This window comes from Danio rerio, chromosome 2 (genome assembly GCF_049306965.1).
Source record: "Danio rerio strain Tuebingen ecotype United States chromosome 2, GRCz12tu, whole genome shotgun sequence".
Taxonomy (NCBI): domain Eukaryota; kingdom Metazoa; phylum Chordata; class Actinopteri; order Cypriniformes; family Danionidae; genus Danio; species Danio rerio.
In genome coordinates this window covers 12695001-12719739 of record NC_133177.1, presented here as the reverse complement: position 1 = coordinate 12719739, position 24739 = coordinate 12695001, and the positions used below count along the sequence as shown (strand labels likewise).

At 35.6% G+C, this 24739-nt stretch overlaps 2 protein-coding genes across 2 annotated transcripts in view; both read right to left on the bottom strand.

Moving 5' to 3' along the window:
* The window catches only part of ro60 (Ro60, Y RNA binding protein), a 489528-nt gene that overhangs the window by 122343 nt on the left and 342446 nt on the right, over positions 1-24739 (bottom strand). The window lies entirely within an intron of this gene.
* The window catches only part of prtfdc1b (phosphoribosyl transferase domain containing 1b), a 24633-nt gene continuing 9854 nt past the window's right edge, over positions 9961-24739 (bottom strand). Inside the window, exons 6-9 of the mRNA NM_199518.3 lie at positions 24600-24682; positions 24465-24511; positions 20522-20598; positions 9961-11273 (exon numbers count right to left, since the gene is read on the bottom strand). Of these exons, the coding sequence (NP_955812.2) occupies positions 11226-11273; positions 20522-20598; positions 24465-24511; positions 24600-24682 (255 nt within the window). The 3' untranslated portion in view covers positions 9961-11225. The remainder of the gene's footprint in view (positions 11274-20521; positions 20599-24464; positions 24512-24599; positions 24683-24739) is intronic.

Genomic DNA, 24739 nt, shown 5'->3' with positions numbered 1-24739 from the left:
AAATGTACCTCAGTGTCCAGCTATACACCACCACAGACGTAGACTTAAACATGACTTAGACATAAAAAAAATGTCATGACTCATTTCCTCATAACCCAAAAGTTAAATGTAATGTACTTTAAACTGGGTGGAGACTGTTCACAGAACTAGGCCTTTAATGCTTATTTTGGCTTGAAATAGCTCTTCTTTGTCAAGTAATATTCTAATATTCCCTGATGCAGTAATAACTCTATGGAGAACTAAAAGATTTAAAAGATACTCTGTGATTGTACTTTGGCCCAGGGCCCAGTTGAAAGTATTTTACCATTCAGAAATCTGATCTATGGAAATACATGCAAATTACATATGTGACATACAAATTCTTGTTTAGATTTCACATACAACATACTGGCGACGCAGTGGCGCAGTAGGTAGTGCTGTCGCCTAACAGCAAGAAGGTCGCTGGTTTGAGCCTCAGCTGGGTCAGTTGCTGTTGCTGTTAGCAGTTTGCATGTTCTCCCTCCTTTCACGTGGGTTTCCTCCGGGTGGTCCGGTTTCCCCCACAGTCCAAAGACATGTAGTGCAGGTGAATTGGGTAGGCTAAATTGTTCGTAGTGTATGAGTATAAGTGAGTGTGTATGGATGTTTCCCAGAGATGGGTTGCGGCTGGAAAGGTATCCGCTCCGAAAAATGTGCTCGATAAGTTGGTGGTTCATTCCGATGTGGCTACCCTGGCTTTATAAAGGGACTAAAAAGAAAATGAATGAATGAATACAACACACTGTATATTTAAATTGCCATATTGCTAAAATGATTGTTTATATATATATTTTTGAACCTTTGGAATATATGTTCATATATTATACATATGAAGAGTCTATTTGCAAAAACATTACTCGTTGTTGTAATATTCACATATCTGGATTTTATGTTGTGTACAACGGACTAAACGTAGATAATAGACTAAGGGCCCTATCAAACACCCAGCGCAATGTGGCGCAAGGCGTGGCGCAATAGTCTTTTGGTAGGTTTAGCTTGGCGCAAGAGTCGTTTTGAGGTGTTGCGCTACGCTGTTAAAATAGCAAATGCATTTGCGCTCATATGTGTGCCCTTAGGCGTTCTGGTCTAAAAAGGAAGGCGTTCCGAGGCGGACCGCTGGCACGTTGCTATTTTGAGAAACTATAATAGATTTTTCATTAGACCAAATCAAACCCAGTCTAAACTCCAGCGCAGAGTTGCGCCTCACTTACACACTGCTTAATACGCACAAGAGAGCAATAGGCAAATATCTTTACATATGAATTTTTTTTTTAAATATTAAGGATATATGTAGGATATAATAAGAATAGATTTAGGATATAAATATAAAGGATTAAAATATTACAAAACATTATTTTCTAGCCTACATAAATATGAAAAATCACTGCTTTTATGTCTTCTTCATCTCGGGAGGCTTTTTCAGTTCATTCATAACAATTTGCTTTTGTATAATGTTATTATAATTAGCAGTATTATTTATTATATCCATATTTATATTTGTTTTATTAAAAACAAGCTTAGATTTGCCCACCTGTCAGGTTTTAGACCATATGGGGCACAGCATGTGTATTAGGATATAACTCAGGTTTTTAAACACACCTCGTTATTATTGGTCATTTATTCGTTTGCTGGAAATTAGAACTGAATTTAGAAATAGTTTTGAAACGAATATTTGCGCTTAACAAACGCAATTAATTATTTATAGACTAATTGATGTCTGTGCGTAAAGGTTTCTGTATCCAAGAGCGAAAGTGTAAGTAGATCGATTATCTCTCATTCTTGCGCGGTAGATGCTCTGTTTAACTGTTTTCTGTTCAAAAAACTGTTAACTGTTTGCTAGTGAAATGCTCAGTTTTTCCACTTAGACTTTCTTTACGTCATGTAAATAGCGAATGCGCGCTTATGGCGCGACACAGCTGGCTCTTAAAGGGAATGAGAGATGACACTCTAATTGGTTTATTCTCAAAACACACCTATAATTCATTAAGAAAATAAACTCAACCCTTTTAGACCATGCGCCATGGCGCAAAGCGGATTTTCCCATCCTTAAATGAGCAAAAATGCGTTCTGACACGCCCTGAAAGCGTTTGCGCCCTGCGTTTTGCGCTCTGCACATGGACCGTCAAAATAAAGCCCTTAATCACCAAACATTTTTGAGTATTTAGAATACAATTTTCAAAAAAACATGTTTTAACATTGTTTATTAATGAGTTGAATAGCATTATATGGATGCAAATAGAGAATTATTGCTAATAATTGTACTCTATTAGGTGCACTTTACTAGTTCTGAGTTAGACCCCCTTTAGCCTGCAGAACTGCCTTAATCCTTCATGGCATTATTTCAACAAAGTACTGGAAATATTCCTCAAAGATTTTGGTCCATATTGACATAATAGCTTCATCCAGTTGCTGCAGATTTGTCGACTGCACATCCATGATGCGAATCTCCCATTTCACCACATCCCAAAGGTACTCTATTGGATTGAGATCTATTGGCTGGCTGTTTAGGCCATCTGAGTGTAGTGAACTCATTTTGTGATGTTTACGAAACCAGTCTGAGATGATTTGCGCTTTATGACATGACGCATTTCCCTGCTGAAAGTAGTCATCAGAAGATGGGTACACTGTGGTCATAAAGGGGTGAACATGGTCAGCAACAATACTCAGGCTGTGGCATTGTGCTCAATTGGTGCTAATGGGTCCAAAGTGTGCCAGGAAAATATCCTCAATACCGTTACACCACCACCACAAGCCTAAACCATTGTTACAAGGCAGGATGGATAGATGCTATCATGTTGTTGACGCCAAATTCTGACACTACCATCCGAATATCGCAGCAAAAATCAGACCAGGCAACGATTTTCCAATCTTGTATTGTCCAATTTCGGTGAGCCTGTGCAAATTGAGTTTCCTGCTCTTAGCTGACAGGGGTGACACCAGGTGTGGTCTTCTGCTGCTGTAGCCCATTTGCCTCAAAGTTCGACATATTGTGCGTTCAGAGATGCTCGTCTGCATTCCTCGGTTGTATTAAGTGGTATATTTAAGTTACTGTTGCCTTTCTATCAGCTCTAACCAGTCTAGCCATTATTCTGCTTTGACATCTGACATTAACAAAGCATTTGTGCCCACAGAACTGCCGCTCACTAGATATTTTCTCTTTTTCATTCTCTGTAAACCCTAGAGATGGTTATGCGTAAAAAATCTTAGTCGATCAGCAGTTTCTGAAATACTCAGACCAGCCCTTCTGGCACCAACAATGCCACATTTAAATGCACTTAAATCAACTTTCATCCCCATTCTGATGCTCAGTTTGAACTGCAGCAGATCGTCTTGACCATGTCTACATGCCTAAATGCGTTGGGTTGCTGCCGGCTGGCTAGAAATTTGTGTTAATGGGCAGTTGCTAATAAAGTAGCCGGTGAGTGTATATGTACATATATGAAATTTCCATGGTTTAACAAAAATGTAAACAGCTATTTTTGCAATATTTTGAAATATGTGTTGCATATATGACATGCTTATTTTTCAGATTCCTATATATGAGTTATAAGGGGCAAATAATTATGCTGCACAGCTCTAAAATGTTTTGTTTGTTTTGAGGTTGACCCATGTAGTCATCCTGCTTTCTCTAAATCTTCTAGATCATGTAGACAGTAGTTTGCATTTAATGTGCAGTGGGAACACTGAGGATCTTTCAGACTAGTTATGACAGGAAGCTCCTCCAGCAGTTCTTCTGTTGAAAAAAGTTGCATTACGAACAAGCTTGTGCACACAGCCTACAGGTTCAGACACTTTGATGTTGAATTAAATTGTTGGATTAAATGTGACGCCAAAGTTGAATCACAATAGGTTGATTTAAAATTGGTTGTATGTGTCAGCTATTTAAATGATCTGCAAATTATAGTTGAAAAGAACATGGAAAACTAACAGTTTAAAATGAGACCAACATTTAGGATTGATATGGGATCAAATCCCATATTAAAATTGCCCCAGTATGCTATTTTGTTTATTTATTTTGGTTAATTAATAACAGAACTTATAGACAGTCCCATGTAAGGCTTATATTAGATCTAATTCAAATAAGGTGCAGACAGAACCCATTTACTACACAGTTTAGCATTCATACTGAGGCTAATTATGGCAAGGCTAACTTAGAACCCATTAAAAGGCACAGTTCACAAAAAAATAACATTTATTTATTATTTAATCACCTTCAGTTGGTAGTTGAATGTAAAATTATTCTGAAGAATACTTCCAAAGTCTGAAAAGAAAATGCTATGGAAGTCAGTGGTCAAAAGAATTTTCCAAAATACTTTAGGGTGAGAAAGGTAGGGTGAGAAAATGGCAACAGAGTTATCAGTTTAGGGTGAACTGTTCCTTTAAAGTCGGTATGAATGGAATTTAAGATTGTCAATTTTTTCCTATTCTGATGTGTATGAAATGAGAAAAAATTGTCCTTTGGGAACCAAATAATTTGCTGGAAGACGGGCATTGCAAACAAAATAGTCCCTTTTTTTTTTAAATCGGGGATCGCCACAACTTATCCAGCATATGTTTTATGCAGTGGATGCCCTTCCAGCTGCAACCCATCACTGGGAAACACCCTTATACACTCATTCACACAAAAACAGTCTGGACAATTCAGCTTACCCAATTTACCTATAGACCTTTTTCTTGGCTGCTGCATGGAGGGCGCCATATCGACCAGCGTCTTCCGGTAGAATGGATTGAACTTCCATTTACAATGTTTACAATAAGTGATTTGCGCTACGAAAATGAGTTTTAGTAGCGTTTTTAATGGATTACGGAGTTTTTGTGACACAACTTAGAAAGGTGTATGCTAAAGCTGTTATACACCTTAGCCGTCTGGTGTCAGAAATACAGTATTGTGTGTGTGTGTGTGTTTCCCCGGCCTGTCAGCTGTTAGCTCAGCGGCTCTTCAACATACACACACATATAAGAAGAGTACATTTGAAATGACTTTAAAGCACATTTTTGGGCTTTTTCAAACAAGACTAAGTTGAAATCCATAAACAATCCCACTTAGAGCTCATAAATTTACTTTTTTATAAAGCGCCATCATGGAATACATGGACCAGTCCCATTTAGGGCTTATATTATGACTAATTATGATAGGAAAATGATCTCCAGGAAAACAGTCAGGAAAATATATTTCAGCAGCCAGTAACTCCAGAGCCACAGCCTCTGTCACCAGACATGCTCTTCATTTTACTTTGCTCGCCTCTCTTGAGCTTTTCAAAAATGATGGAGGTACTTATGTTTGCTGGAACTAAACCCTCACACTCCATTGCTACAAGCCCCAGGTAAGGAACCAAAAAGCAGCAAGCTCCACAACCATCTCTGCGCCTACCTGTGAGATCACTCTGGCACCTGCCACAGTGCCAAATACTTAACCTTATTGCCTAATGACTACAGCCTCATTGACACTCTCTGCCAATGAATTGATGACATTTACAGTTAGGTAAGGCAAAACTTTCTTCAGTTAAACAAAGATAAACTGAAGTCATTGCATTTGGGAACAGAGATAAGGTTCTCAAGGTGAATGCGTACCTTGGAGTCAAACAACAAAAAATAAGGTCAAGAATCTTTTTGTGATTCTAGAGTCAGATATGAGTTTCAGTTGTCATGTCAAAGCAGTAACTATATCATCATACTATCATTTCAAAAACATTGCAAGAATTAGGGTGCTTTCACATCTGTAGCTCAGTTCATTTGGTCTGGACCAGCGGTCACCAATCTCGGTCCTGGAGGGCCGGTGTCCCTGCAGGATTTAGCTCCAACCTGCCTCAACACACCTGCCTGGATGTTTCAAGTATACCTAGTAAGACCTTGATTAGCTTGTTTAGGTGTGTTTGATTAGAGTTTGAGCTAAAATCTGTAGGGCACCGGCCCTCCAGGAACAATTTTGGTGACCACTGGTCTGGACCAAGGGCAACAAATTTAAAAATCCACATCACTCATTGGCCAATTGTTATTGAACGTATTTCCTAAACTGCTTTTCATTTGGTCAGAATTAACATACGGGGAAAACCCAATGGAAGTCCCACAAGTAAACAAACTGGCAGACACAAAATGTCGAGTTTTACTATGAAGGCATGACTGCACTGGCTGATTGTATCCCATAATATACTATACAGTTAGTATACAGCACGTTAGACAGACTATACATTTCGAGAATGAAGTGTGGCTGCGGCTAGAATACAATGTTTTAATGCATTGCAAAAGGAGAAGCCACATCGCAAGTCACTTTAGGTGGAGGCGTGGTTTAATTTAGCTAAACTGCAACATCAAATTAAGGAAATATTGCCAACGATTCATCAAATAATGTTTTTCCCTCTCTCTCTCTTTCCGTTTAATATTGTTGGTAAAGCGGTATAAAAAACTTTGGTAACACATTACAATAAGGTTCATTAGTTAATTCATTAGTTAGTTCGTTAATTTACTAACATGAACTAATCATGAACAACACTTGTACAGCATTTATTAATAATAATTGAACATTTACTAATGCATTATTAACATTTAAGTCCGAGCTTGTTAACATTAGTTAATGCACCATGAGTTAACATAACCTAACAGCTGTATTTTTATTAACTAACATTTACTAACATGAATAAATACTGTAGTAAATGTATTGTTCATTGATTGACTGGGGGGCAGCTTCATTATTTTATGTTCAATTCACTTAAATTTGTAAAAAAAACAATTAAGTTAACTCAATCGATTTGCATTGAGAGACCATGAGATGTTGTGTGGAGCCCTGCATTTTTTACAGTGTAGGTTTGTCCATATTTGACCCAACATTGGTCTTAAACAACCTAACAATTTTTTTTGAGTGAGGAATGAACAAGTCATAACTCATTGTTGTCTTTACTTCCTGTGTTCTGATGACAAAAGATGTTTTAAAAGGATTTTTTCACCTTAAAGTCTTGCAATGGACAGCAGTCCTGTGAGTCATTAGGTCTAATAAGGGTTATCAAGCAATTTAACAGGACCATATACATCTGTGTGCAAACTCTAATCAACTGTAGCATCCCCAAACTCCAAAAGAAAAATGTGAAGTAAAATTTAACTTTTATTTGACTAAGTGTGTGCAGAGACAATGTCAAGAACACCAGAACAAAGACAAAAGTTGTCCAATTCATGAAGGCTGTATCAAAGAGTGGCCATATGCTTTATAAAGTTATTTATAGCATACAGCTCTGTAATTCTGTAATGATGATCAGCGATTTAATGTTCAACTGCTTATCAATGGCCTGTTTTTTTCAACTGACAAATTTTGTTTTGAAGTTATCTTTAGTTTTCAAGCTACACCCACCAAAATTTGCACAATCTTTATGCCTAGTTCAGACTGCTTGATTTTAGCCCCGATTTTGGCTCGCCGACAGGTTTTGAGAAATCGCCGACAAATGCCTGAAATCACAGGCGAATCGCTGCTCGTGCACGTGAGTGACAATCACACAGTATGAACTTTCAAAGACGCGATCTGAGAGAATTGTCGATGAGTCGCCGATGCCTGTGAGATATTTGGCATGCTAAATATCTGGAGCTGTCGGCTATTCAAATCATGCCGTGTGAATTGAGTTTTGACTGAAAATAACATCAGCGATCGCCTACAGCCAATGAGAGAGCAGCATTCACTGGTGTGTGCGTGTGTGTATACCTGCTGCAGGCCAGCGGGAGGCTGGGGGAGAAGTTAAAAGCGCTCATTTTCGGTTTATTTGGACCCACGAAATGGAGGATAAACTAGTGGAGGTTTGACAGGACTCAGGAGCAACCGTGTCTGTTTGACATTTCATACAGAAAGAAATTAGTTTATTATCAACGTTGAGGAGAAATGGCTAATTCCCTTTAAACCCAGGTGAGCAAACATGTACATGTTCTACCCCATTAAAGGCTTCTTTCTCATTATGTAGTTAATAACAAAAGATATACTACGTGTTTTTGGCTGTGAGACGTAGTTTGGACGAAGTTGTCGGCGATTCTCCCTATAGTAAAGTCATGCAATGTGAAAGTCCCTGTCACCGATCCATCTTGCAATGTAAACAAAGCAGCGACGAAACGCTAGCCCAGATAGTCATGCAGTGTGAAAACATCTGTGACACGACTAGTTTGAAAATCATGCAGTCTGAACTCGGCATTACTTGGCATATTTAATTACCAACCTACGTCTTATTTTTATTGTTTGTTTCTGATGATTGAAATTTCAAAAAGGCTTCCAGACAGAAGCTATGAATTTCAATTGAACAGTGTCTAATGAAGCAGACAGTGAGTGAGTGTATTATGCCAATTCTATCTATTTCTGAATTAATCCACATTGTTCTTTTGACTAAGTAATTCCTTTGCGACTGGTTAAAAAAGTATTCTGTATGTATTTTAAATATGCGAAAGATAAATGAAATCCACATTTACCATGTGACCTACCAACGTCAGTTGTGTTCCTTCTTCCATTTCTAACTGCTCACCTATAGTTTTCAGAGGAAGTAATAGCCTAAGCCACCTGTAGGCCTACATCCCACCTCTTGTTTAATAATCAGTGGAGACCAGAGGTAATTATATCATTTTAACATCACCCTGCTGAAAAAAAAGATGGTTGGCTGGCTTCAGTTGACGACCAGCTAAAACCAGCCAAGCTTATTTAGCTTCTTTCTGATTGGAAGAATTGAGTGTGTTACAGCTGCCCTTTTACATTAGCCCCCGTTTTTCCCTATATTGTAAATTCATTTTACACTGTAAAATGTTCTTTTACACTGTAAGCCAGTTTTTTTCAAGTCAACCTGACAAACAGAATGATATTACTGTCAAAGCTGATGTAAGCAACAGACACTTACTTATCAACACTTCATGTTTCTGGAAAGAAATCTTGCGATTCTTAGTGTGCTTCACAGGTTTGTGTGTCTGACAAGTCCATTTACGATAGCACCCTCCCAATGGATATTGGAATAGACCAAATGGCTAAGCATACAGTGGGCCAAAATATACAACTTTGTATACAACAACTCATTGAAACTCCAAGTGTTTTTACAAGAGAGAAGTTAAAGGCCTATAAGATTTTGGATGCCTACAATTTAGTTCTGTTTGGTCATGTGCAGGTAATGTTCCATGATTACCAGATTCAAAACTTTGTAGTGCTAAAAACCAAGGTTCTGCCTAGCCAAAGACAAGGAAAGAAGACCAAGAAGCAACTTTACAAGGCCTGGGTAAACATCAACAAGCAAAACAACTGCATTCTGACAGCGCACTGCACCTGTACGGCAGGGTATGTGAACTTACATTTTTACATTCCATTGTAAGCATTCAGGGTGACGCAGTGGCGCAGTAGGTAGTGCTATTATGTTATCAGGCATCCTTGTGAGTTACATCAAAAACTAGCTGTTACTTTACATAGCCGACAATAATACAAGTTTCTGGCAGTGCAGCGTCTTGTTATATTTCATTTCCATTGTTTGCTGAATTTATTCAACAAAACTATCATAAGTCTAAAATTTTTGTGCAAGTTTGTGCTGCTTTTCCTTATGGCCAATGCAGTAAGTGACTGTATTATCATCAATATGTTACTGTTTAGCACAAAAGTTCGTAACATACAAAATTGCAAAAAACAAAATCTTACCTATGGAATGTTCTGCGTTTATGCTCTGTTTTCTTTGTTTGCTCGTTACTACACCTGTACGGAGCACAAAAAGTCCCGCATCTTGGCTAATTTGGTTGAATGACATACATGTTGTATGCGATATATAGTGTATATATCTATGGTAGAGTAGTAAAAACATGCTTTTAAAAAAATATATATTCTAATGTTAAATCAGGATCCTAGTCCATCCATTTTAAGGCTGACTGCAATGCGATAAAACATTGCGATTTAACCCACCAACCAATTGACAGTTGTGTATTATTATGTCAAGACAGGATTTGCAAAGAAACTTTGGATATATCAAAACTTTAATCCGCAGGATGAAAAAACAAAACATAGATCAAAAGTAGACCAATTCTTGGCAACATTGGTTGCCTGTTTCTGTGATTATCTTGTTTGACACAGGAAAAGCAGATATGTCAGTACAGTGGGCGGGGAGAACCAGCTCATTTGCATTTAAAGGCACAGGCGCAAAACAGCTACAATTCCTTCCGATCAAAAAAAAAAAATAATAATTTTTTTTAGCAGGATATAATAAATGACCTAATAGTAATTTTGAGCTAAACTTTCAGACATATTATGGCGATATGAGATATAAAAACATCTTTGATAAAAGGGGCAAAACAGAAGCCTTTTAAGGTGCTTTCATAGCAGGTAAATATCTAGAATCTGTATCTGACACAAACACAGCACATAATTCACCAGCACTGATCACAGTCAGCAGTCAGATGAGCAAAAGAGGCTGGCCAAAGGAAACAATGAGCAACAGACACGGTTACATAACACACACCCAAGCAAACTCTGTTCCACTTCATCCCTTTGTGTGTGGCATGTTTGAGTTGTTTCGCTCAAGTATGACTGCTGATCTCCATAACAATACCACAGCAAATGATCCATAACCCAACAGACATGCTTTCATCTGTGCTATTTGACAATATAACTGTAAAAAAAAAAAGAAGTACACGAATATAACAAATGCACAAAATTTTAATGTTGTTACAAGAGGTTATCAAATGTATAAAAACATCTCACAAATGTAAACTTTAATGTACACATGCAACAATTCCTTAAAATTCGGTTTATTTCTGTAGTTCACATTTTATAGGTTCTGAAAAACAAACTTTGTGAATAGTTAGTGTCTTGCCTAACATATTTTAAATTAACTTAATGGTAAACAAGTTCCTTTAGTGAATTGAAAACACCCAAAGTTCTCATAAAAATTTCCTTCTGTCATCATTTGCTCACCCTCATCTCCTTCTATACCTTCTTTTAATGACTAAATAACATACATATTAGTAGGAATAGTATGTTATTTCTGCAGTAGTATGTTTAAAATGTGTGAATAGGCTATAGGGTGCAGTATTCAGTAAGCTTTATCTCAGTTCACAATTAAAACCTTATCCAGTAAAACCTGTTCATATCTAACACTGGAAAAATAGGAGATCTTTGTAGGCTAGGAAGTGCTTAATAACACATCCTTTTAGATCCATGGACACCTTTTATCTTCCTGAGTTGACATTCAGATGCTCATGTTCCAGTGCTGGGACTTTCTTCTTTAGATCTTGTATTTCTGTTTCCCACTGTCACTAATCACACAGATGTGCTATGAGACAGACAGAACAAGATAAAAATAGTAAATGGGACACTTCAAAAGCATGACAATACAATACGTTTGCAAATATTTAAAAAACATGCTAAGTGAACGTGGTTGTTTATCAAAAACATAGCTAAAGTCAGTTATTCTTCTTTGAAAATGAACATTTTGTGTCAGAATGTACGTTTTTCCCAGTGTGTGGGTTATAAAGACCAAAACAATTTGCCCAATTACATCTCAGGATCCGGCTTGCCCTGGTGGATAACACACAGCTTAAAATGAATGATTTTGATGATTTATCACTTTGATGAATTCTATCTCCACAAGATGTTCCGCAGTCAATACTAGAGCTTATTGTTAGCATGTTGCTAAGCTAATGATGGAATACTTTTATATGCAGAAATATGTTCAACAGTTAATTCTAAGAGAGCTTATTGTTAGCATAAGCTAATGATAGGATGCTTTTATATGCAGAAATACGTGTTGAACAGTTAATTCTAACAGAGCTTATTGTTAGCATGTTGCTAAACTATTTATTAATTCATTTTCTTTTTTGGCTTAGTCCCTTTATTAATCTGGGGTTGTCAAAGCGGAATGAAGCGCCAACTTATCCAGGGTATGTTTTACACAGCAGATGCCCTTCCAACTGCAACCCATCACTGGGAAACATCCATACATACATATTCGCACACATAAACTTGGGACAATTTAGCCAACCCAAATCACCTATACCACATGTTTTTGGACTTGTGGAGGAAACCGAATCACCTGGAGGAAACCATGCCAATAAGGGGAAAACCTGCACACAGAACTCCACACAGAAATGTTAACTGACCCAGCGACCTTCTTGCCGCAAGGTGAACGTGCTCTCTACTGCGCCACCGTGCAGCCCGCTACTAAACTAATGATGGAATATTTTTATATGGAGAAATGTGTTCAACAGTTAATTTTAAGAGAGTATGTTGTTAACATGCTGCAAAGCTAATGATGGAATACTTATATATGCAGAAATATGCATCAACAGTTGATTCTAAGAGAATTTATTGTTAGCATGTTGCTAAGCTAATGATGGATTACTTTTAATGCAAAAATGTTCAACAGTTAATTCTAAGTAAGCTTATTGTTAGCATGTTGCTAAGCTAAAGATAGAACACTTTATGCAGAATTATGTGTTCAACAGTTAATTCTATGCCCGTGCACACAGACATTTTTTGCTCGCGTTTTCTGTTGAAGTTTAATGCCTAGTCACTAAATAAAGCACACCAGTGTGATCGTGCACATCAACGTGCAAAACACCAGGCGCAAAAGTGTCATTTTAAAAAAAAACGCCTTTTGCACGTTTTTTTTGTTTTGATGCGCCGCGTCAAAACCTTCTCCACCAATCAGATTCACACTTTTGTTTACGTGCACGGCGCTGCTGAAGTTACAGTAAACAGCATTTAGGGGTGCTCAAGCACACAACTGTGAATACGAGTGCACATTAAAGAAGATGCCCTCAGGCAATTAAAAACGTGGAGCTGCTTATTGCTCTGTGAACAGTAATCATTTCTTCATCGCTAGAGCTGCTGCTTGAACCATCCATGCTTGTTCGAGTCACAAGTAACTTTAACAACAAGCGTGTGAACTTCCTTTCTTCTGTGTTATAAGTTGGTGTCAGAAGCTTAAAGTTGTGTAGCGCCATCTAACGTCAAGGAGTGATTTTGCATACTCTTCTGCTTGACGGCAGTGAAAATCGCTTGTGTTTGAATACGGAAAAACGCCTCATAAAATGCTCATGATAAACATAAACGAAAAGTGTCCCCGTGTGTACGAGCCTTAAGAACGGTTATTGTTAGCATGTTGCTAAGCTAATGATGTAATACTTTTATATGCAGAAATATGCATCAACAGTTAATTCTAAGATAATTTATTGTTAGCATGTTGCTAAGCTAATGATTGATTACTTTTTATGCAAAAATGTTCAACAGTTAATTCTAAGTAAGCTTATTGTTAGCATGTTGCTAAGCTAAAGATAGAATACTTTTATGCAGAATTACATGTTCAATAGTTAATTCTAAATACCCGTGCACACAGAGACGTTTTTTGGTCGCGTTTTCTGTCAACGTTTAACACCTCATCACTAAATAAAGCATACCAGTCTGATCAAGCACATCAACGCACAAAACGCCAGGCTTAAAAGCGTCATTTAAAAAAAAATGCCTTATGTTTATGTACGAGCCTTAAGAATGTTTATTGTTAGCATGTTGCTAAGCTAATGATGGAATACATGAAAATGCATAAAAACACAAATATGTAAAAGAGACTGCAATTTAAATTAGACTGAGTAATCAGTACATTTCCCAAACTTTTTTGTCAGCTGGATTTTGATATGAAATCTTCTCTAAGTCTCCTCTGCATAGTTTAGCTTTATGTGATCCAAGCATTGCTACTGACTTTGCTTAATAATATGAATAAATTTCTGACTGAAAAAAAGTTACCTAGCATTTCATGACTAGCACTTTGTTCAAGCTGTATGCCTTTACAAATGCACATTATAACCAGGACAATTTTTTTTAAATGCACACTAGCACTAGTTTGCACGAACAATGTAACTGACAACTCATTCAATTTATAAAAAGTTCAGATTTCATGCAAGTTAATAGTTCAATCACATGAAACTAAACAAATAAAACAGGTCAAATATTTTATATAATTTAAATAGGTTTATATAACAGTTCTGTCTGCTTCTTGAATCTGATTGGCTGATAGCAGTGCAATATTCTGCAATAACAGCACTCGTACAGCCTCTTCATCTTTGTGTTTTACTCCGCCCACATAGAGTGACAGCAGATAGATAAACTTACTTCAGTTTGACAAATATTGGAGCTGTTGGACAACATAATGTACTTTTGAGGCTTTTTTTAGTCCAGAATGTAGTTGTTTACATTGCAACTTTGCAGTTTATTTAAAAGGATGGTGCCTATTTTAAATATTTAAAATTTCAGAGATTTAGCGCATCGGCGGCCATCAGCCTGTCATACTGAGCAGAGCAAAGAAAATGACGGTTGACATTCCAGCACAAGATGGTGTCAGAGACCGCATAAGTCCGTAGAGGAGAAAACTAAAAATTTCAACAAATTATTAAATTTCCAACAACAGCTGATCAAATCATTGTAAAACAGGTAAGTGACATTCTAAGTTGATCTCTCTCTTTTGTATATTGTAGGGCTGTATTAATACCATAGTAATTTTCTAGTGTTTGCTTTGGATTTTTTAGAGTTTATTGTTGGGATCTCCCATTTGCAACACAGAAATACTGGGTAATCATTATAGACTGATAGAATTGCATGTTGTTCAGCCTTATAATCTAAAAATGTCAGCAGCATCACACAATTTTGACATCACTTTAGACTAGGGCTGCAACAACGAATCGATTAAATCGATAAAAATCGATTACTAAAAGTGTTGGCAATGAATTTCATAATCGATTTCATCGATTCTGATGACATGTGGATGTTTGATTATTAAAAAACACTCAGCGCGGAGCTGAGCGAACTTGGTCTCTTTCTTGCACTGATAGAGAGTTTGGTGCCTCATAGACAGGGATGAGAAAGAAGGAAGTTCAACAGCATGGTTCTACTTTTGTTCCGTTCTGAAGTGAGGACCGTACAGTCCCTGGTGCTGACTATCCAGCTTAAAGAGCATGACAAGTTAGCATTAGCTCGTTTACTTTTAGAGCGGCAACTGAGAAAATCAAACTGATCTTTGGCGCGGTGTTTGGTGCTGAGGCAGAGAGCTCGCGCTGAGCAGAGCTTTCAGTAAGGGACATTCGAAAAAGTGTTTCTTTTTTCCGCCTTTTTTTTTTCTTTTCAAAACAAAACCAACATAACCCTGCTGAGAAAGACGTGTCATATTATCATAATTATGCAGTGTTTTAAACGCCTTTTGCTTAATTTATGTTTTAGACACGTAAATACACACACGTACTAGTAAAACAATACATTTAGAGTTTGTAAAACACACGAGGAAGTCTAGCAATCCATTCAAACATAATCTACAGATGTGTTTTCTTCATATGAGATACACATTACACAGAGAAAGTAACTATAAAGTTGAATCTACTCTTCTCCAAGTTCACCAGCCACTTACTTGCATGTATTTGGGGGATAACTGGCAAATTTACGTGCTGAATCCTGCGTGTTCTGCTTTTTATGAATAAGGCAAATGCGTTGTCGCAAGTAAACATGGCGACGACCATCTCACATTAAAGATCACGATCACTTACACGTTTATGTCAACTGTTAAAACTTCTGTTTGAGATTATATCTCATTAAGATTATTTTCCTTACCCAAATTACCAATAATTTAACTTGTTTTATGCAAACAATCACAATTCAGAAAACAAGACATAATTTATTATGCTGTTTCATGTGTCTAGTGTGCATCCTAATTTAAAAATATTTAGATATTTGGATTGAAAACAGGAGAAAACATCTCAGGGATCAGCTCAGGGATCAGCTTTTTGAATAAAGGGTTGGAAATGAATGATTTTCTTTTTTTTATCCGATTCATTGATTAATCGTAATAATAATAGAAAGATTAATACATTATTAAAATAATTGTTAGTTGCAGCCCTACTTTAGACATTTCGCTAGAGAATCATTCAAGCTCTAAAGTGACCTAGCAATGGATTCTGCAGTTCTAAACATCAGTCATATTGCATTGCTATTTGTGACACTGCTCATATATATATATATATATATATATATATATATATATATATATATATATATATATATATATATATATATATATATATATATATATTAGCGCTGTCAAAATTAACGCGTTAAAGCATGCGATTAATTTGAAATAATTAACGCGTAAAAAAAATTAACGCAATTAATGCAGTTTTTTTTTTTCTGTTGTGGCCAGGGCAGACACCGGGCATTTTACCGCTGTTTCGACTTACTTTTTGGGCCAGGCTGATCATCTTCATATGATCTGAACGGCCCATAAAACACTCAGCAGACTGTCATGTCTTTCTGCCTCAATGATTGACGGTACTGTGTGAGCTGTCACGCTCTAAAAGTAAGATGTTTCTTTTCCAGACAGAGCGCCTGTGTGACATAATCTGCAGCCCATTAGTTCTTTTCTTTATTGACATTGGGCTGACCCAATCACAACCTTCCATGTTGGGCTCTGTGTAACGTAAGTGTGTATTCGTTAAAATAGCCAAGAGTCCCGCCTGTTTTTTCACACGCGGGTTCGCGCCACGGGAGAGCAGGCTTTTCCGTCTTCACTCTGCAGCGGGGCACATATCAATATATTCCTGTCTATTCTATCTAGTTACCTATCTGTCCTTATACATATACTTTTTAAAACTTTTAATCTGCACCAAGGCTGCGGCAACTTCCTCCTATAATGCTGTTTCCTTAACCTGCAAGTCTTTATTTTACAAATGATAAAGAATGTCCGCTTCTAAAGCTCTGAGGGGTGTCATTCATGTATTTTAATACATGAAAGACAAGCGCATGAGATATCATGACATTGTGTTTTTGATCGTCAGCATGATGTAGGCCTATAGTGACAATAATGTTTATACCATATGGTTAATATAATGATATTTATACATGACCAAACTAGTGTGCTACTTAAAGGTTCAGGACACCCCGGAGAACTTTTTTTTTTGTATTAACAGATGTGTGTGTGTGTTGAGCATCAGTTAAGACAATGTTAGCACCTGTCAGCTTTAATTGTGGGGAAAACTGAATAATTTTGAGCTTTTGTCAGCTAATTTCAGCTTCCGGGTTTAAAATGATTTTTGGGGCGGGATCAAAATCGGCGACGTAGCGCAGAACTGCAAGTGCAATGATGACGCGTCGGTTTCTCATTATTATTCATAGCGGAGTTTTCTTATCCTATGAGAAGAGCCGGCTGCTTAATTATTCATGAGACCTGCCAGACCTGCCAGTGTCAAGCCCGAGCTGAGAGACACGGAAACCACGGCACAGTATTTAGCCGTTCATGAAGGCTCATATGCGTTTGTTTCCATCATCCACGGGGTTTGTTGCATGTTTTCCCCTGCGATCTTGTCAGGGTCGATCATACAGCAAAGCTGTGTGCGTGCTGCTAGCATTTTTGTCGGGAGAGCAGCACGAGAATTAAAGAATGCCGGACGCTGTCTTTCATCAGGAGTTCGTTCACATTCAGACACATCGCCGTGCTGCTGTGTTTGCCTAAATCCTCCAGATTACCAGCAGGGTTAAAGGTTAAAATAGACGGGTCAGGAGACCTGCTGCACTGAGTCTGCTGGATACGGGGATTGAGGGAGAAGTCCTCATTTATAGTGTTTACATGAACACACATCTTTATAATGATATAAATTGTTGTTGTCTGTATATGAAATTACGAATAACAAATGTAGCAGGGCATTAAATCACTGTTTATTTCTTTGCATTTTAACTTTGTAAACTATAAACTCATGCGTCTCCTCTTTGTGTCTCATTTTGTGAGCTATAACTGACAACAGCAGTTATTCGCTCCCCTTCTCAACTGCTGGCCACGCCCACTCCTGCCCGATGCTCGCGGAGCTCCACGCCCATTAATCATGCATCTTTTGAAAAAATTCTGAAGTAGACTTTAACTGAAAGAGGGGGGTGTCATGGCCCTTTAAGCAACTTTTTTTACATTTATTTTTGTAGTTCTGCCCAAACAAATATTTGTTGCATTTTTTAATTGTTTAAGTTCAATTGATTGACAATGTAAAAGCTGTTAGCTATGTTTGATGTTTCACTGTTGAGTTAAACATTTTTTTAGGGTCTCTGAAACATTGCTTTTATTATTTATCTTTATTTTATTAATCAACATTAACTGTGTGTGTCAGCAGGCAGTTTTTGTTATGTTCATTATTTATTAGGCTCCCTCAAAACACACAGGCACACACATTTCCAGTGTGGATTATAATTTTATTTTAATAATAAATTAAAAAAAAAGTAGTTTTTTAATTTGTCAACTCTCGTTATTTCCCATATATGGCTTTTGTGCTTTTATAGAAGGGGAGTTGGTAAACCTATCCAAGGGCGTGTACAGATTTTCAATACTTTATTAATATTATTATAATTTTCCATATCTGCAATGCCTGTATTTTGGCATTTTTTTGCAGTCCACTTAGAATCCAATACGGAAATCAATGTTTTCTTTATTGGTATTGATTGTTTTAAAATTCAAATGGCATTAACATGCCTGTGTTTTAATTTCTGTAATAAATATGGCTGTCGAGCCAGGATCTTGATGGTTTATTGTGGGTATGTTGTTTACATGAAGAAATCTGTGTTACAAGTAAACAAAAATTCTAATAATGAATTATATCTTGAATTTAAATAGTAATTGTCCTGCGTTTCCATTAATTTAACACTCGAATAGACAAAATTACAAGTTTCAGTCTTTTAAATGCGATTAATCGCGATTAATTTTTTTTAGAAGTGCGATTAGTTAATTTTTTTTAATCGATTGACAGCACTAATATATATATATATATATATATATATATATATATATATATATATATATATATATATATATATATATATGTATTTTTTTTTTATTGAACATTTTGTTTTTTAACAAAGCCCGAGATCCACCCAACAAAATATGTAAAATAAAAATAAAAACAGTAATATTGTAATAAGTATAAAATCAGGATAGAAACATAAATTATACAGTCTCTCTTATATTTGACCAAAATTGTACAGATTTTTTTTTTACTAGCACCATTTATTTTAGCTGTGGTGTATTCCAGACTAATATTGTCCAGTAAATAGAGCCTCCAGGATAGATCAGTTGGAGCAGATAGATCCAGCCATAGTTTCAGGATTGTTTTTTTTATTTTTTATTATTATTTTTTTCCGCAGCAGTCAGAACAACTGACAGACCTTTTTTGGTTGATGGATAAGGAGAGTGATGAATCGTTCAGCATAAGAAAAAGCAATGGGTCGCATTGGATCCGAGTTTCCACTAGTTCTGATAGAAAGTCTCGTACCATGGTCCAGAATCATGAAATTTGGGGACATCCCTAGAACATATGTATATAAGTACTTGGTGTAGAGTTGTTACATGAGTGATAAATGGGGTCTGATTTTCTTTTCATTTTAAATAACAGGTAGAGGGTGGCATAAGCTTTGAAAATTAATTTATAATGAATCAATAGTTCTATATTTTAGTTATGTTGTTATTATTTAATTGCACGAGTGTTCAAAATATTTAGTTTACTAACTGTTAAAGAAATATTGTGAAATTGTTGTTAATCCATTGTTTAATCAATTTATTCGACAAGTACCAAAAGTTTTTAAATGTAACGGTAACATTTTTTATTAAAATATTTGTACAAATATTGAAAAAAGTGCCACAGTTTCGACATATGTATTAAGCAGCACAACCACTTTCTAAATTAATAATAAGAAACATTTCTTGATCCTAAAAAAAATCAGCATGATTTTAAAAATGTAAAAACATTTCAATTGTATTTTTACTGCTTCTTTTGGCAAATCGTAACAGTTCTTTTCTGATTGATTCAGTTTTCCTGCTATTTCCTAATGCATTATCTATGCAATGCTATTTGAGTTTGACTATGAAAGCCTAAATTTGATACATGCATTTAGTAAAACTCAACATATCGAGAGTGTGTCTAAAAATCCATTTTAAGGCTTATTGCTCATATAGGCTCACTAGATTGATTAGTGCTCTTCTGTTCATGATGTATGCATGTGAGAGATAGATACTAGATTGTTGGATAATTGAGTTGAACAGCCCAGGGCATTCTCTGAAGAGGGTGTCATTTTTCACAACAGCTCACTTACCCCTAGCAACCAGGCCTCCAAATGGAGACAAATGGACAACTGTGCAGCTGCAGAGAGACTTTTCTTCCTGATTCTCACAGTGTTATTGCTGTCTGTCATTTCACGCTTTGGCTAGACATTACAGGCATTACAGCAATACGAAGTTCAGGCAAACAAACTCATTGATGCTTCAAAGAGAGTGCACGATACGGTGATCTCACACCAGTTGTCACTTCCAGACTTTGGAATATGTAGACATAGGGGGCGAGTCCTTCGTCTGGGGACATTCTCATAATAGGCTTTTAAAAAAATTCTCTCTGACAGAAGTGGCAAACAATATTCAAATACATTTTATACACTGACTGACTAGCAAATCAGAATGTCAATGTCAATCAACATGCGATTTAACAGGTGACAAATAATGATTAAGAAGGCCCTTACATTGAGGTCTCTGAAGTATTCATTGTAATCCAAGGCATAGCCGACCACAAAACGATTGGAGATCTCAAATCCCACATCTGCAACAAATGGTGAAAAGCAAATGTTATTTTTAAGTGATGTTTTCATTACAAACACATTTTTTGTAGGGGAAAATGTAATTAATTCTCATTTTAATAAATAGAATAGTTTATTACACTTTGTTTGACAAAATGAAAAATCTTGATCTATTATAATTGCAGGCCCTTAGCTAGGAGGGTCCAGAAGACCCACAGTGTCCTGAGTTGTGGCTGGGCACCGCAGACAGCCGCCGACTTACGGCGCCAGTGTGTGTACCCTGATAGAAACCTATGTTTAGAATTCTGAAATGCGTGGTGCTGCGCCTCGCCGAGCTGCGCTTTTGGCGTGTAACCTGCTTTATGCTATCATAAATAGTGAAAATAACCAATCGAAAAAGGCTTTAGAAGAATCCTCTGTTGGCTGTCACTTTAGCAGGACTTCAGCTGTTCAGTTTTGGCCAATGCTAACAAACATTTTTTTTTTTTTATTTTACAATCAAACGCAAGTAAAGCCATCTTTCGCTACATTATTGTTTTTTTTTTTTTTTTAAAGAGAAAACCTTTTACAAGTGACTTTTATTATTGACTGTTATAAAAAAAATACCAATAAAAGGAGTTAAGCACCAAAAGCGGACCATATTAAAATGAATTTGAATACTATTTTGGCTATTGTTGTTATCCATGAATTTTCAAATGTACGTTTTTTTTTACAAAAGAGGCTAGAAAAATTGTGAAGCACTACATTATAATTATTATTATTATGTTTTTAGCCATGGGCTGGTATAAGATTATGACTGTATTATAACCTTGGATAAAAATATCATAGTTTCAGGGTATTGTGATTACTGCTTTAAAATTTGTTCTTTTAACCCCTCTGAACAAAATATATTTTGTTTTGAGAAACGGATCAGGAAACATGTCAGGTTTAAGAATTAAAGTGAATCATTGACTTCTGCTGTCTTCATTAGTTTCCAAAACACAGATTTCATTACAATTTAAAATGATATCTTTTCTGCTGGAAATACTGTTGTCCCAAAAACCTACACAAAACTAAAAAAACAGCAGACAAAACAAAACAAACAATTTACATATACCTTGAAAACGGTATAGTAGAAAATGTTTGTGGTTTTTAAAACCTTGACTTTTTCAAACCGTGCTATACCTTGAAAATGGTTATTGTCCCATGCCTATACTTTGTCATTTTTTTTTTTTTAATTCAAATAGCCAAATTGTGACTGAGGAAAATCGAATGTGCAGGCTAGTTTGTTATTTGCCTAATAAATGACAATAGGCCACAGTTTTTAATTTAAAACTTTAACAGATTCCTATTTTTTCCCTAATGATATACATTTGTATAATAAAAATAAGTATTTTTCATATTTTTTTATTATCTTAATCTTTAGACAACATTTTTGGTACATCAAAAAGTGTGGTTATGATGACTATCCGACAAGCTGATCCAGCTAAAAATAGTGCTTAAAATGTCACTAAAATGCAGTATTTAAGTATCATAATTAAATAGAAAACAAGGCGTATAACTGCATAAACGTTCACTTGTTTAGATAAAAGTGCCACCCCTTTCACCAGGCTGGCTTTGGGCCTGCATTGGTATCACTTTACAATAAGGTTGTATTAGGTAATGTATTTACTAGCATGGACAAATAATGAACAGTACATTTATTTACTACAGTTGTTTTTTGATATTTTAAAGGAATTAAAGCTTTTTATTGTTACACTGTGTCCTAACCACACACAACATGCAATAAAAGAAGCAGTTTTAAAATGTTCCTTAATAAAAGCAAAACTGCTGAACTGTTGTTGAAGTCGGGAAATTAAAAATAAAACACCTGAAATTAAATGAAACTCTGGAGGAAATGTGGACAACATAGTGATGCAATGACATTAATCGAATTATGTGCTAACATGTAAAACTGGATCATAAAGGAACATTCAAATAGCAACTCATGTAAACACCTTAATCATATTATTGTCTTATTCAGATTAAACAAATAATTTGATAACTAATGTTCATGTAAACGTAGTCAATGATCAACTCAGGGGCTGATTATGTGATTAAATGCTACTAAAGTGAGTTTGAGTTGACTGTTTTACATGACATTTATAACCAAAATACTTAAAGCAGTGGCAGATAGTTTACCTTAGATGTTAAAAATAAAATAACTAGGCAATGCTTTGAAAATGAAAAACTGTCACTCAGCAGCCGGGGCGGATTTAGTGATTTGGGGGCCCCAAACAATTCCACCCATGGGGCCCAAAAGTCTTAATATAGAGTATACACCCATGCATTTATTTATTCAGCTGACTTTTTTTTTATTTAACTTAATCTTCTTTTCTATTTTTTTTTTGTACAAAAAAATAAATAATAAAAAAATAAAAATAAAAACAACTAGAAATAATAAATACAATTTCATCTGCTTTGACTGCTGAACTGCTCCATTATTTGCGCAGACGTAATAATTATGATACACTTTTATTTTTTAGACCCTCAACTTAACTAAATATGAGAGAAAACTATGTTATATAACTCATTTATAGATAGAATTTATACTAAGTATTTATATTTGTAGGCCCCTAGATTTTCTGGGGTCCTAAGTAACCTGTTACATTGCTTATAGGTTAAATCCACCCTTGTCAATAGTCTATATTTTAATAACGTTAAAGAGGTTTAATATGTATTAGTTTTATTATTACCCTTACCAATTCATTGGGAGTGCAGCAGCTGGTAAGTAAAGAATCTTGTAACGTGATGTGTTGTTTGGACACAGAGTTAGTTCATGTTAAATCACAGTGCAATAATGTTAAATAACATTAATTGAACCAAGAACTAGGATTAATATATTCATTTATAATTACACTGGGCTCATTTTTAATTACTTAATATTAATTAATGTTAGTAAATGCATTAACTTATAAAACCTTATTGTAAAGTGTGACCATTACATTTAATATAAATGGCTTTTATAGCTCATATTGCACATTATGAGACAATTTGGAGCACAAGCCAGAGTAAAAAAAAAATTCATTTAGAGATAAAAAAAAATGACCATAAAATTGTTATTTAGCTCACTTGCTTGTTCTTTTATGGTTAACAATATGTGCAATTGACTACTTGCAATGCATTCAGGTTTAATTATATATATCCCAAAAATAGATCTCACTAAGATGATTTTTTTCTTATGCTAATTTTATAAGAATCCATAGATTTTATTGAACTCAACCTAAAGGGGGATGTATATGCCTGATATACTTCAAGCTAAATCAAAGAACAAAATTATGTATTATAATTTGGAAAAATGACCATAGCTGTAAAAATATCTGTAAATTAGCAGTTTTCCATATTTTGTGACTCATGTTTTGATTTTATTTTTATTGTTTATAATTACTTTTTATGCTTTTGAATTGCATTATGGGTCCTTGAACTTTTTTACAACAAATTTTAACCTTAGAAAGTTCAAAAAAAGTGACATTTATGAACATTTTTAATAGTTTAAAGTAAAATATTGTCTGGATTGGTGATGTATATTACGCTACAAAAACCTTGTAATAAACTGCCAATACATTTTGTTATTTTATAGATTTATTTCTCTATATATAATTTCTTTTACCTTATATAAATGTCAAACTACTAAAATATCAATAAGTCATTTCTTTTAAACTGTAAAGAATTTTCAACATCAAAAGTTGATCAACATCCCATAATGCAATTCTCAACCGTCAATAAAAACTTGTAACTCACAAAATACGAAAACTGTTAATTAACATTTTTTTACAGTGTACTTTATTGAATAGATCCTTAATTCTAGTCCATCATTACACATGTACTCTATGTAGAGTCCTGAAGAGTTTAAACAGTATTCACCACTTACAGTCTGGCAGATATCCTGTCTTACTGGCCACTCTTTTCACCAGCAATCTGTGACAGAGGCAAAACATATCCACTGATCAGCATGTGCACTCAAAGTTTTGGGTAAAGAAGGCCTGTATTAATCTATTAGTCTCACCCAGCTACTTTTATCATCTTAGGCTTGAAGGCTTCAACGTGATCCAGAAGAGCCTTCATGGTCTTCCCAGTGTCCACAATGGCCTGTAGAAAAACAGGTAAAGTGTGGGAAATTGCCCGTCCTATCCTGCTATATTTAAT